The sequence below is a fragment of the Portunus trituberculatus genome, chromosome 30 (assembly GCF_017591435.1).
Source record: "Portunus trituberculatus isolate SZX2019 chromosome 30, ASM1759143v1, whole genome shotgun sequence".
NCBI lineage: Eukaryota > Metazoa > Arthropoda > Malacostraca > Decapoda > Portunidae > Portunus > Portunus trituberculatus.
In genome coordinates, this window is record NC_059284.1 from 4,167,204 (window position 1) to 4,182,489 (window position 15,286).

General features: G+C 48.0%; 1 protein-coding gene across 18 annotated transcripts in view; it reads right to left on the reverse strand.

Moving 5' to 3' along the window:
* LOC123510941 (spectrin beta chain-like) overlaps nt 1–15,286 on the reverse strand; it is a 71,256-nt gene that overhangs the window by 10,738 nt on the left and 45,232 nt on the right. For 8 of the 18 annotated variants that reach the window (XM_045266454.1, XM_045266452.1, XM_045266451.1 and 5 more), the window contains exons 1-10: nt 11,966–13,406; nt 11,127–11,278; nt 6,003–10,717; nt 5,507–5,711; nt 5,022–5,396; nt 4,285–4,529; nt 3,855–4,078; nt 3,581–3,672; nt 3,367–3,471; nt 2,573–2,665 (exon numbers count right to left, since the gene is read on the reverse strand). In XM_045266454.1, coding sequence (XP_045122389.1) covers nt 2,573–2,665; nt 3,367–3,471; nt 3,581–3,672; nt 3,855–4,078; nt 4,285–4,529; nt 5,022–5,396; nt 5,507–5,711; nt 6,003–10,717; nt 11,127–11,278; nt 11,966–13,205 — 7,446 coding nt within the window. In that variant the 5' untranslated portion in view covers nt 13,206–13,406. Of the gene's footprint in view, nt 1–854; nt 1,034–2,572; nt 2,666–3,366; nt 3,472–3,580; nt 3,673–3,854; nt 4,079–4,284; nt 4,530–5,021; nt 5,397–5,506; nt 5,712–6,002; nt 10,718–11,126; nt 11,279–11,965; nt 13,409–15,286 lie in introns of those variants that run through there. The other 10 variants (XR_006676652.1, XM_045266448.1, XM_045266443.1 and 7 more) reach the window with 6 other exon arrangements.

Here is a 15,286-nt window from a genome sequence, read left to right on the forward strand (position 1 = left end):
ACCAAGTGGTCAACATTGCGCACACTTTCCCTGCCTTCTTCAGGAGGGACAATGGAATAGTAGCTCATGATGGAGTCGTTCTGAGAGCAATACTGAGCACACGAGTCGTGGCACGACTGTCTGTGTGGGTGTGCCTGTGCCTTGGGTCTCTCAGCTCCCCCTTCACTGCACTCTGTCCTCAAAACCTGACTAGATGAGGGTGAACTTGCTAACTCAGTAATCTCGGATCCCTCGCCCTCCACCTCATAGATGGGTGGCAGTGTGAGGCCCTCTTCCAAACTGTCCATGCTGTCTGAGTACACTAACAATGGATTCCTCATGTAAAATCTATTATTCCCTGAGGAGACATAGGCCTCCTCATCCCCGGGGTGGGAGGCACCACTGCCATCATTGTGGTCCAGGCAGAATGACGAGATGCGATAAGCTGATTCCTCTAAATAAGGCGACTCGTATTTATCAACACTAACAAACTCTTGCACTGGACTAATAGATGCAAACTCAAGCTCTCCACCTTCAAGGGAATCCATTGGGGATGCTGACTCCTGCCTGTCTAAGCTGTCTGTGGACTGGTGATTACTGGGAGAGGTTCGTGAATTCAAGAACAGTGAGCTGCTGGCACCTGATTGCAGTGGAAGGCCCAAGTGAGTGTTGGACTGCCGACCCTCAAAATAGTTGCCCCGTTCAAACTGTATGTCGTGAAACAGACCGTTCGTGTCAGAGTCTTTGAGGTTGACGGTCTGTGACAACTGTGGGTTAGAGGCGGACTTGAGGCGCTTACGTTTCCTAATCCCGCCAACCACAGGACTCTGAACCCTAATATCCGACATTCTGTGGCCACTGTTGATGTGTGTGGGATGGAACATGCTCAGAGAAGGGCAGGAAAACGCAGTAAAGAAAGGGTGTATGGAGGCCTGGGCAGAGCTGTGGTGTGAACCGTAAGGGTGAGTGGGGCAGGAGGGCGCGGAGAGACGGCGGCCGCTCAGTCCCTAGTCTTTAAGGAAGAGTCTCGGAGCCTGAGTGTTTTAATTTCAAGCTGTCAACCACCACAAGAACAAGACATATTAGAAATGCATCATGGACTACAATGACATGCAAACTACACACACCAACACAAAACAAGGGAAGGGAAACTTTTCATCATGCATTAACTAAACGTCAAACTCAAAAAAACTGTAAACTATAATGGGGAAAAAAAAACATGTATTGCCCTGAAAAAATACAAAATAAATCTGAACAATCCATCAAACTTTCTGTGAATTTAAAGTAAAGAAAACAACAAGAGCCAAACATTGACATTTAATCTTTAAGACTTAGGAGCAAATATATCTAAAAAAAATTGAATATATACAAATACACAGATAAATATGAAGATGGATAGATAAACATTTCATTCTAGCCATCCTCCATTTCTCTGGAAAGTAATATGATCAAGTGTCCTTAAGCTAAGTATCCAACACTCCAAAGCTGGTGGTTCCATGCACCGGGTGAATCACTTGTGACACAGACCACAACGTATCTCGTTCATGGACTTTGTTAGCTCAGAATTAAGAACTCATCAATGTCATCAACAGTACTCTGGTCAAACACCTCACACTAGGCAAAAACGAAACAAAAAGGCAAGTATAAAGCAGATCAAACTCAAAACTTGTCAGTTCAAGAATGCAACAAGCACTTCTTTCGGTGAGGATCTCTCTCTCTCTCTCTCTCTCTCTCTCTCTCTCTCTCTCTCTCTCTCTCTCTCTCTCTCTCTCTCTCTCTCTCTCTCTCTCTCTCTCTCTCTCTCTCTTTGCCACTTGGTGGAGGTCTGACTAATCTTCCATTTCTCAGAAGCACACTCTAAATGATTCAGCCTTTCACCTTTGGTAAGTCTCACTAAGCTGTAATGATTGTGGCAGTGTCTTCAGCAGTGTGTTCATGGCTGCAGTAACATGTTAAAATTGTTGTCATCACTGAGAAAATATCCTGGGAACCTAGTCATAAATCATCTATGTAACCTCTAAAGTAAATTCTTATTGGAGGCCAAATAGACTTGGGACAACAAGCCTTGGTCATATATCTAAGGAATCTGTCTGTGAGAAGCTTCTGGAAATCCAAAGCTGATATAGAAGTGTTCAACTAGTCAAACCTATGGTGACCAGTGCATGGATTTGCACTTAAAAAGTCAGAAAATTTTATATTCTCCTCCCTTTATAGGTCTTGGAGCAATACAATACTATTCTGGAGTCCTCACTCACATCACCTCAAAACACATTCTGTGCATCATTAGCTCAAGGAATTTTCAAATGTAGTTCAGTCTTTAGTAAGCTGAAGATGAAGGAGTGAAGGGAATGAAATGACCAGTAAAGGTATGTTTCTGTGACTTGAACAACCTTTTCCTTCAGTCCTCCAAGCTTCTGGTTTCTGCTCAACTCACTACAACACAAGTATACCCTCAGTCACTCAGGACACAAGAGCACTGGCCTCTCTAAGTGAGGCTCAAAGATGAACAAAAGACAGCACAAGTCTGCTGCGACAAATGGCAAGCACAGCGCCTGGCATCCTGAGTGACAGCTGCCCTACGTCTATCATTCACCGGATCATCGTCTGTGTAGCGTTGACCATAGTAAAGAGCACGGCCTTGCTCGTCTCTAAGTCCGAGCCGCTTATCCTGCTCTCGCAATTCCAGCTATTGTCCAGATAAGTCAAAATTTGTTTCAATATTTATTTTTGTTATCACTATACATAAAACTAATTTTGTTACTCAGATGTGACCTTTCTTTAATGGCTATGGTATATCTCCATTTGTCTTCATATGAATCATTAAAAACCAATAGGGAATTTTTTGCCCAATAGCTATACAGGTCATGGTTGATAATATTTAGACTAATCAGAATTTTGATGATAGAAATATTTGCAGTAGAAGTAGAGAAGAGTTTAGGTATGACTCAACTACTCGTATAATTCACCAGCCCGGAGTGTCTTGCAGATCCTATCACTCAACAGGGAAAGTCAAGAAGTCTCATTCGCTCTCCACTCACTAACAACTAACACTTCACAATGAATTGACCAGATGACACATGACTATGTATATCAATGACTCTTTAACCAGTCCTGCTGTTCTCTAGCTAATGGGAACGTTATTCTCACTGACTCATGGTGGCACAAGACAAGGACATGATGCTGGCTAGCATTAGAACAAGTGCTACCTCTCCCACCATGAAACTGCTAAGAGCCAGGATCAAACCCACAACCTTGAGCCCACGAGCTAACCCCACACTACAGAGCCACCCAGCCAGAGACACCCTCTTCTTCCTAAGGAACCTTGACAAGGGTAAGTGAAGTTATTGGCAGTAGTGTGAGAGACAGAGCCAAGGCAGTGCTACTCACCGTGGTCAGCCGCTCCAAGGCAGCAAACCGTTCCTCCTGGGCTGAACATGCCTTCTCAAATGCCTCATGCTTCTTGATCAGGTTCTCCACCTCATCAATTGATCTCTGAAATACAAATGCTCTAATTAATAAACGAGTCAGTCAACATGAGGAATACCTTTAAGAAATAGGAAAGATGGCAGAACTGACAAAAAGTTTTGGTTGTTGTACTTACACCAAATTCAGTTGATACAAGATAAGGTTCCTGTGCCATGAGCCAACACTCTGCCACTGAAGCGTCGCGAGCAAACTGGTACACCTCCAGAACTACAATGGAAAACAGACACATTACCAAAACAACGAAACAACCCAAGTCACTTCTTCTAAATTCATGAGGAGTCAACACAAAGATCACAATTCCCCTTCCCCTTTGACAGAACCCATGTTAGTGACAGCACAGGAGAGAGTGAAGAAGAGTGGTGTGTGTGTGTGTGTGTGTGGTGCCTTACTGAGCTGTAAGTGCTCCCATCGCTCCTCCCAGCGCTGCAGCATGTTGATGCGCTGGTTGCTGAGGGACATGAGCTTCTCCTTGATCTCCGGCGTGGCGTAATGGTTGCGGGACAGCAGCTCCTTGCCCAGCGACACACATACATTGAAGTTGTCCTCCCGGGCATCAACTTCTGCCTTCAGACTCTGGTGGTTGTTCATCAGCAACTCTACACCACTCACATCCCTGCAACACACATCAGTATACTGTAAGTGACACCGGTTCATCTATTCCATCATTTCTTCTTCAGCCAACACAACACATATCTATTATTCATCTCTAATTTCTTTTCTCTCAATTGTCTGGTCTTTTTTATACACAATTCCCCCTATTTAATACTTAATCCTGAGTAAAGTTACTAAATGCTGGCTTTCCTTTAGAGGTGTTCTCACCTTGGTTTTTCGGTAGTGTTCATCTGTCTGATAACATCGTCCATCCACAGTATGAGTGTGCGCACCATGTTGAAGAACTTGAACAGGTCACCGGTGTCGCTGAGCTTAACTCTGCGGTCTTCACACATACCCTGCAAGTTCAGCCAGGCAGACACAACTTCTGCCTCTCTGTTTGTGATTTCTCGAGCTTTGTCGCCCGCATACGCAGCTTGCAGCTTAGAAGAGTCATCCTGAATTTGTTGCACCTGCAGGAACAAATACCATTTAAAAACAATTCTTTCTCTATTTCAACCATTTCCATCCTAATACATACTTTGAAATTCCACCCCTTTTCTCTCCCCTGAATCAAGCAGTATGTTCCTTGCATGACAGTTATGAAGAGCCCTTTTTTTTACGGTAAGGCCTATAGCGCCTGTAGGCACACTTGAAGAGTGTATGGGAAGCGCTTTTTAGCTTCCGCCCATTAGTGGCGCAGGCAATTTTATTTATAGTGGTACCCATATTAGGGCCCATATCACCGCCCAAGCTCATCTTGAGTGTAACCACCTAGAACCTGGGTATCATGGTGATATGTAGGTAACTTTGAACCACTCAACAAATGGCAAAGTGTTTTAAGGCTGTATGTGGTGGGATTCGAACCTACGTGTGGACGTCTGTCCGATCCCACGCTCACCACCTTATCCACTATGCCACTATGCCACATTGTTAAAAAAGCTGTAACTGTGAGGGTTACTTGCCTGCTGCTGGAGCATAACCAAATCTTGGACAAAGTTCTGGTGTTTCCTCTGCAGGGCTGACACGGAGCCAGCGTCACGGCCGAGCTCGTCTGAAATGCTGTTCTGCTTCTCAAGGATGCGACTCAACACGTCCTTGCAGTCATGGAAGAACTTGTGCAGCTCCCATGAGGCGGCAAGCATCTGTGTGCGTGTCTCAATGAGCTCCAGCAGGTCAGCCCAAGACTCGTTCAGGCCGTCCTTCCACTCAGCGATGGTGGCCGCATCAGAGTGGCCGGCTGAGATAAGCTGGTCGGCAATCTCGTTGACAGCCGCGACTCGCTCGTTGCCGATGGTCTCTGTGTCTCTCGCAAAGTCCTTAAATCTGTCTCGGAGCATCTGGAAAAGGTGAAGGTTGAGTTTAGTCAGAGTATTGCTGAACAAAATAAGACATAATGGAACAAACCAATTTTTACTTTATAAGTGAATACAATTGGGTCGTATCTCACCGTAACGTGGTCGTAGTCCTGGCCAAGTTCGTGAGAGCCGGCCACGACCTCTCTCTCGGCAATCCATTGTTCCAGGTCGTCCACTTCTCTGTTCAGCATGAAGAGCTTCAGGGCCTCATCCAGCTTGCTGCGCCTCTCCACCGCCAGGTCCCGCAGGCCGGCATACAGCTTGTCAATCTGGGACTGTCTTTTGCTGATCTGTTCACTGCAAACCAAAGTGTGCATTGAGCCAAATAGTTCATTTGATTTTCACACTATTTCTTTGTGCCTTTTACAGTAGTTGTTCTATCAAAGACCTTTACTCCTATATAACATGTACTATATCATTCATTATTTTCTTTTTAAGCTTTCAAACTTCTGAAATGTTGTGAGTTAAGCACATTTTTCCTATCCACACTTATTCAGAGCATGTGCCTCATTATGTTAAAGTATTTATTAATGCATATTACACTTCTAATTCTCATGTTAATTCCTTGCAAGCCCTGATGCTTATTACCTGTCGGGGTGTTCTTCACTGATGAGGTGTCTGGCTGTCTCGCCCAGCTGTCGGATGGTCTCGGCGTAGTCGGTGACGTCACTCTCGAGGCTCTGGTGCTTCTTCATCAGGTTCTGGGCAGAGAGTTCATCCTTGCCTCTGTCCTCTACCATCATGTACAGCTCCTGCTCACTCATCCAGACCTCAGCCTCGCTGGCGTCAAACAGGTACTGCTGGGCCTTCTCCGAAACCATCAGTTTGGAGCGTCGGAACTCCATGGCGTCCTTCAGCTTGGCCCAGTCGTCCAGCAGCTCCTCCAGCAGCTTGTGGAACTCGTCTGCGTCCGCATGTCCCGACTCGATGAGCTTGCGTCCATTCTCACACACCAGGTTGATCCTGGGCTCATGGTTGTCGATCTCTGTGCTCAAACTCTGCAACTTCTTCTTCAACATGTGGACGGTGAAGAGGGAGTTGCCGTACTCGGAGCTGGTGGCCTGAGGCATCTTCTCCTGGATCCAGAGCTTCTCATCCTCCACATCTCGCCTGAACTGGAAAGCCTCCTTCTTCTTATTGAGGGCTTCGTTGCGGTCGACCAGTGGTGCCTTTAGGGACTCAAACTTGGCCTCCACCTTGGCCTTCATTGACTTGACCTTTTCTGTCTTCTCTGGATCCATGCGCTGCAGGTAGTCTGCCTGACTCTCCAGCTGTTCCACCTGCTTGGCCTTCACTGCCATTTGTGTTTCAATCAAGTGTTGCTTCTGCATCAAAATATTTACAGAGGTCAAGTCCATGCCTGTGTCTCCGCCCTCAATCTGTTTCTCCAGGTCACTCATCCAGGAATCGATGTCGTCGCACGTCTGTTCGTACAGGACTTGCCTGTTGGCATCGAAGAGTCGTTCGCCCTTCTCCTTTGTGGTGCTTTCCAAGTCCTCAAAGTGCTGATTCAGCTCAGAAATCTTTGGCCCGATCATCTCAGCCATTTCTGGTTTCTCCTTGACCAGTTCCTCCCCAGCCTGCTGCACTCTGACCAGCCTGTCCTTGTTGCTGGCAATCTCCGCCTCAAAGGCCTGGTGGCGAGTCCACTTGCTGTGAACGGTTTTGGCAGAGCGGTAGCTCTCGTCCTGGGCAATGATGTGTTTCTCCTGCACCCAGTCATTGAGTTCTTCACAGTCTTGTAGGAACTGGTGCACCTGCAGTTGGTCCCGTAATCGTTCCATTTGTTCCATGGCCCGTTCTCTGTTCTGCTGCCGCCTCTCTTCAATATTTTCTGCCTTCTTCTGGATCTTGTCGACGGCATAGTGTCCCTCATCCAGCAATCTCTGTGCAAACTGACAGATTCCATTGATCTTCTCGTCATTTGCCTCCATGGTGGTGAGGAAGGCTTCGTGTCTCTTGATGAGGTTTTCTGCTTGTTCCAGGTTGGTGGGAGTCTCATCCTTGCTCAGGTAGTGTTCTTGCTGGCTGAGGAGCACCTCACCCTGCTTGGCATCTCGCAGGAACATCTGCAGGTTGAGGGACTGTGACAAGAGCTGTTGTCTGTTCTCCCACATCTGGTGCAGCTCTGCCCAGCCATCCTTCAGGGCCTTGAGACGCTCCCTCAGGAACATGTACTGGGCGTCGTCCGCCGGGGTGACGTCCTCCGCGGTGATGCGCTCGCCATACTCCATCATCTTGGTGTAGTCCTCCGTGTAGTTGTCGATCTCCTCTCGGATGGACTGGTGCTGGCTCAGTAGCTTCTCTGCCTCGGCAAGGTTTGAAGGGATGTCCTCTGAGGCCACATCGGTCATGGTCTTGGTCAGCCAGGCCTGGAAGTGGTCCAGGTCACGCAGGAAGCGGTGGAGGTCGCCGGCCTCCTCCAGCTTGGCATCGCGCTCCTTCAGCAGCTGTGTCAGTTGGTCCCACACGGCACGGATCTGTTCAACACGCTCGCGGATCAGCTCGGCCTCCTCAGGATGCTCCTGACTGATCTTGTCGGCCTCCCTCTCCAGAGAGTCCAGCTTGGCCTGGATGGCGGCGAGGTCACGCTCCATGCCAGACAGGCGGCGCTGCAGGGTCATGATGCCACTCAGGTCCGTTCCCAGGTCAGCAGTCTCCATCAGGACTCTCTTCTTGTCCTCAATCCACAAGACTGTCTCTCTGCATTCAATGTGGAATGTCTGAACGCCGTGGGCAGAGTTGAGTTCTTCACGCTTGTTCTCGGCTTTCTCTCTGAGCTCCGCCCAGCGCTGGTTCAGCTGGTTCTGGCGGGCCACAATGTCCTCTGAATTGGGATGCTCCACATGCAGCAGCTGGCGAGCAAGCTGGTTGACCACGGCCACGCGGCTTGCATTGGCATTCATCTCCTGCTCAAATCCTTCATACCTGTGCTTCATGATTTCACAGTCCTCGATGTCCTTGGCAGGCACCATGGTCTGCAGCATGCGCTCCTTCTCCCCGATCCATTGCTCCACACCATCAGCCTCGGTGAACAGCTTGTACAGGGACAGAGCATCAAGCAGCCTCTGCTTTCTCATCTTGGCCAATTCTAACAGTTCCTTGTACCTTCTGTCAATGGAAGCGAGTCTCTCCACAACATCGGGTGATTCCCTGTCGATTTCGTTGAGTTCCGAGGCCTGCTGGTGGAGGGCCTCGATGGTGGTGGCATAATTCTTCAGCTCCTCTGTGACGTCCTTGTGTTTCTTGAGGAGGGACTGGACGGTGGCTTCATCCCTGCCAGTGTCCTCACTGGACACCAGGCGCAGGATGTCCAGCATCCAGGTGTCCACGTCGTCAGCCTCGGTGTAGAACTGGTGCAGGTCCACGGCATCCGTCAGCCGCTTCTTGCGGTTGGCAGACTTCTCCTTGAGGTTGTTCCACATGCCCATAATTTCATCAATTCTCTCCTGAATCTTGTCAGAGCCAAAGTGTTGCTGGGCAATGAGTTCCTCTCCAATCTTGACGCAAGCCATGAGCTGCGGCTCGTGAGAGGAGAGCTCCTCCTCCACAGTCTTGTGCTTGGTGAGCAGAAGGTTGACAGTGATCAGATCATGGCCAATGTCTGAGGTGGACAAGATCTGTTCCTTCTCCTTGATCCAGTTCTCTTCTTCTGCCATGTCCCAGTAGAACTGCCACAGCTTACGAGACTCCTCCAGCCGCAGCCTACGCTCCACGGCCAGCTTCACCAACTCACCGTAGGCGTCCTCCAGCTGCTGCACGCGCTCTAGCACGATGGACGGGTCGCAGGGCCTGTATCCCTCCACCTGTTCGTCGTCCAGGAACCTCTGGGAGTGTTCAATGACCGTCTTGACGCGCTCACCCAGCACGTTGATGTCTGCCTCCAGGAGGGAGTGCTTCTGTAGCAGGTCCTCCACGCCCATGAGGTGCTTGCCATAGTCCTCGCTCAAGAGGCGCACCTTCATGTCCTCCATGGAGTCCAGGATGTAAATCATCTCCTGGAAGTTCTGCTGGAGCTGTAGGGACAATTCCAGTCTCATGCGGCGCAGGCGCAGCAATTCCAGCAGGTAGTTCCACAATCGGAGAACATTGTCCTTCCTGGCGTTGATGCGCTCAATGTCATGGTAGTTCTCTGCCTCCAACTCCTGTGCCACGGCCACCACGGCTTGCACACGCTCCTCGTAGGCAAAGATATCCGTCTCGATGGCCTCGTGCTTCTTTGCAGCAGCCTCCACAGCAGCCAGGTCAAAGCCAAAGTTGTCCTGGGAGACGAGGCGCTGGTTCTCGGACAGCCAGGTCTCTCTCATCCCAGCCTTGCGGTTGAACCTCGCAGCCAGCTGCTCCAGCTTCTCCTGGCGAATCAATTCCTCCCTGAGGGCGAGCTCCCTCTCATGCTCGGCCTTCTCCAGGCGCTCCCAGGCCTTGTTGATGTCGCTGATCATCTTGCCCTCCTTGGGCAGGTATGGCTTCTGGTTGTTGGCTCTCATCTTGGACTGAAGAGTGAAGAGCAGCACCTCCAGGTTGCCTTTCTCCACAAACTTGGGAGGTTTCTCCACTGTGCGGTAGGTATTGAACTGTATCAGCTGTGTCTGCACTCCGGTGAGGGAGTTGGCAAAGGCTCTGTCGTTGAGACTCTCGATGGTCATCTCAATCCACTTGAGGAGATCCGAGGTGAGGTTCTCGTACTCCTTGATCATCCTGTCATTCTCCATGGCGATGCCAACCACCTTGCCGATACGCTTACCCTGCACCGTCTCCTGCTTCAGCTTGGAGAAGTAGTGGTAGTAGGTGACCACGTAGGTGATGATGGACTTCTCGTCAGGCTGCTCCACAAAGATGTCCTCTGCGTCCAACAGCTTTGTGAGGCCGAGTTTGTTTTCTGCGGTGGTGAAGGCATTGTTGAGGTTGTGGATGGGGTTTGAACGCGACAGCTTTTCGTACTGCACCAGGTCGGGACGGTGCTTGTGGATGATGGCGTTGAAGGCGAGGCCGTCCCTCCACGAGGTGGTGAAGTTCCTGATGTTGACATTGTGATAGCCAGCAGTCTTCATCTGGCACCACAGGAGAAGAGCATCCTTGGCACTCTTTGTCTCCTGGTTCTCTGTCTCCTCAATGGTGATGTCCTGGATCTGGAAGCGGAGGATGATGGTCCAGATGAGGCCGAGGGTGAGGCGTGCATTGCCGTCCACTATATCGTGCGACCCCATGTTCTCCAGGTGCACCCGCTGGTCCCGCAGGAACTGTAAGGCCTTGTCCACGTTCTCCAGGCAGTGGATCCTCATCTTTCCCTTGGTGGGGCGGGGCTGTGGGGGAGGAGAGGGTCAGGTGTTTTGTTACTCACCACTGATATAACATATATTTTTTAACCAAACTTTTGACTATTGTGACTTCTTAGCTATTCTTCTAGTGGTTTTACGTATATTCTTTCAATACGTCAATTATGTTATCAACTATTTCATATCTCTTCATGACTAGACATTTATCTGAGCTTGGTAAAATCATCATAGGCTACTTAAATCCATTGTCACATCATAAATCATCAGAGCTAACAGGTAAACGTATTGGATTTAGTGTTTATAGAAGGTAGAGAGCAAGACCAGTTTTAGGCACAAGCAACATGAACAATCACTCTACTGTGGCCTTTATAGAGACAATGAATTCACTGTACAGTAATTTCTGGCTGGTTTGGTTAGGTTAGGCTGTGTGACTCACCAGCCGCTCCCCTGACAGGATCTCCAGCAGTTTGAGGAGCTGCTTGCCATCGCGCAGGTCAACGTACAGGTCACCAATGCGTGTGCTGACCCGGACCAGGTGTGAGTTGACCCATTTCATGAAGGTCTTCTTCTGCACACTCTCTCGCTCATCTGCGGGAAAAGAACACAGTGAGTCAGTGGGCGAGTGACAAGAAATTAAGCAAAGGAATAAAGTGCTGAAGTACTAAAGAAGTTTGTTTTTTGTTTCTATGCAGAGGGGAAGCTGGCCAAGGGCAACAAAAATATAAGAAAAAAGGCCCACTTGATTGTCAGTTCCCTAAAAGATTAATAGAGTTAGCCAAAAGTCTGGGACAAATGTAGAAAGTGGTGCCAGTATAATGTTTTAAAAAAATAGCAGATTCCTCCACCTATCACACTCACAGTTCTCAATGATATAGAACTCTTGACAAAACCTGCTCCAGTTCTACTTGATTCATATACACAAGATCCACTAACATCTATGAAATCACTCCTTAGGGCATGATGTTAAGACAAAATAGACACTGCCACTTAAGCCTTCCATAAATAACAAGACATTACATTTATCAACCTTAAAACTAAGTATATAAACCTCACTACAAAAACTTACATACTAGAACCTTACAATTTACACCGCAACCCTGCACACACCAAACCACAACTGTCACTCTGCAACACACACACACACACACACACACACACACACACACACACACACACACACACACACACACACACCAGTACAACAAGCAACTAGTACAACACCAACACTTCCCCATCAAGACAATGAATCAATACACAACCCTGGAACACCATTACCTTTGAGCTCCTTAATGTGGCGCTCCATGGCACCTGTGTAAATGCGCTCCACAGACTGGTCACTGCTAACAGACCTCTTGACCGGTTTGTGTGCCATCACCTTCACCTTGCGCACTGACTCACTCCTGGACGGCCAACTGGACAGCTCAAACTTCATCTCACTCAGCACAGGTTCTTCACCAGCAGAGGGAGGGTTCATCTCTACGGTGCCAGATGACAATGCAGACTGTCTTATTATCTCCTGCAGCTCTGGGGACTTCGTGCTGAGCGGGGACATGGGCGTGCTGCTGCAGCCTCCACTGTCAGACTCTTGGCTTGAATACTCGCTGGCACTCATCCTCTTCCTCCTGTGTCCTATGTGATCCTTGGCCTCCGCAGTGTCCAGGGATGAGCTACTGGAGGACCGGTGGCTCCGCTTGTAGCCGCCAGACACTACCTGATCATAAGTGGTCACTGTCTCACTGTTGGTGGACTCCTGGGACACTTGCCTCTTGGTGACCCGACCGTCAGCACTGCCCAGTGATTCTCGGGACAACTGTGTCATCAAGAGTCCACGCCGGGGAGTGCTGCCAGAGCCTTGAGTGACCCGTGCCACCGACACTTGCCCACCACCACTGCCGCTGCCATGCGACTCTTGGGAAACCTGTGAGGTCAAGACTCGGCCATTGGCACCGCTAAAAACCTCCTGGGACAGTTGCATGACTGTGACCTGACCACTGACACTGCTGCAGGACTCCTGAGAGATCTGCTTGGTCAGGATTTGGCCTGTGGCACAGCTCGACACCTCCTGAGATGCCTGAGTTGTGCACACCTGCCCACCATTACTGCTGCAAGACTCCTGGCACACCTGCATCGTCAACACCTGACCACTGTAGTCCACAAAGGAGTCCTGAGAGACCCGTGTTGTCAGCACCTGGCCACCAGCACTGCTGGAACACTGCTGGGTCACCTCCGTGGCCGTGACCTGGCCAGTGGTGCCACTAGTGACCTGAATGGTGTGAGACTGTTCACCAGTTTCTCCAAGGGACTCTATCCATGCCTGGTTGAGAGAGTCTCTCCATCTATCCCCATCTGGGCTGTGCTGCTGCTGCTGCTGCTGCTGCTGCTCCACCTGATCTGCTTCCTTCCCCTCCCTGGCTTCCTCAAATATCTCCTTACTACTACTGGTACTGCTACTGCTGCTGCTGGAGCTACTGCTGCCGGAACTTGTTGAGTCCTTCCTTGCTTCCTTCCTCTCCATTTTGAGTGGGAATAATTTCTAATATGTTCACCATTAAAGGGTTAATTGTTCCCTTTCACAAGCCTTTCATGCTGACCACAGCTCACCACATTAGAGTCACAACTTCACTGGCACCACAAAACAGGATGTTGGAAGTGATAACAGAATGATGCCATACACAAAACCATAACTGCATCACACTATCTTCCCACACACCAAACACTTGCCCAGCACTGGTAGCAGGGAGCAACTACCCCATCTGATCTCTCTTATCTGCCACCTCCGTCATACCTGAGGAGATAAGCTCAGGCCAGCCTCACAATGTGGTGGAAATGGTGAGTCTTGACACCTGCGTCAGTCATTGCTTCCTAACACCGACAGACACCAAGTTGTTTATACAAAGCACAACAACACACACCACTGAATAAATATAAATATACCCACACACACACACACACACACACACACACACACACACACACACACACACACACACATATCCGCACACAAGAGTATTATCACCACATGAATTGATGTTTTTATCTTAACAGTTAAGATTATAACTTCAAGCCTCACACTATGAGACTTCCTTGCACACTGAATAAAACCTCTTCACTCCCAATAAACCCTTGCAGCTTTACAACACAAAGACTACCTCAACTTAAAACACAACTTGTACAAACTTAAGCTGGTAAAATGTGATACAATCCTCGTAATAAAAGATGATTAAGCATTATTGCAGGAAATACTGAGGTAACTGTAGCTAGAATTGTGTCAGGAAGAGATGAATCAAGCGCTTAGCAGGAAAAACACATCACAAAACTTAATCATTTACGACTACACTTCTGCTGCTTCAGTATTCCAACAAATCCTATTAAACACAACCTCAACCAGCTTTAGGCTCTCACTAACAGACATCTATAGAACCCTAACCACACATACAGCTGAATGCATGACCACAATTTACTTGTCTTCCTTCACATTTCTTCTAGTCCTTCAATTTTCCTCCTTTCAAACAAATCATCATAACTTTAGACTATCAATAAGTCATTTATCTAACTCCTAACCCCACAAAATGCTGAATTCATGACCATTTTTGCTTTAGTGTACATATTCACATTCCTTCTCCTCCTTCAACCTTCCTCCTGCTTCAGTATTACAACAAATTCTAGATTATCAATAAGGCATTTACATAACTGCTAACCACACAAAAGGCTGAATTCATGACCATTTTTGCTTTAGTGTACATATTCACATTCCTTTTGACTCTTTCCACCTTCCTCCTGCTTCAATATTCAAACAAATCCTAGACTAGCAATAAGAGAAATTTACATAACTCCTAACCCCACAAAAGCTTAATTTCAAGACCAAGCTTTACCTGTCTTCCTTCACATCTCAACTCCTTCAACCTTCCTCCTGCTTCAATATTATAACAAATCCTAGACTCTCACTAAGACATTTATGTAACTCCTAGCCCCACCAAAGCCTGAATTCATGAGCACCCTTTACTGAGACGTGAGTGTGAGTGTGTCATCCGCCCTCGGTGACAGTCTAATGGCCAGATGCTGCCTTAAGAGGATTGGCTAATAGGATCACAGGCTCGCTTCGCTTCAAGGGGATTACAACGATGACATTTCTAGGTTATTTTTGAAAGGTCGGCCATTAGTTGCATTAAGAAGATTAAGGGTTTTAGTGGTGATGGGTTTATGAGTTTACACAACCTCTGAAAGCTCCATCCTTCAATACTGCAACACATTTTTGAGATTTGTGTAGGATTAGAACATTTTATTGATATCAGGATGGGTCAATGGAGGTCAGAAGATTAATGGCCACAGTCTTCACTATTTTAATACCCGACATAAATTTTCGAAACTGTATAAAATCACTAAATAGTAAGCCATTTTATTGACATTAGGAAGGGTCACTGGAGGTCAGACAATTAATGGTCAGTCTTCACTACTTCAATCCCCTACATAAGTTTCTGAAGCTGTACAAAATCACCAAATAATAAGCAGAATGAATACGGAAACACATCATGGTACTCAGAGGCTTAATAAGAAGATGAGGATGAAGGAAACGCAATGGTGTGCTGCCAATACCGA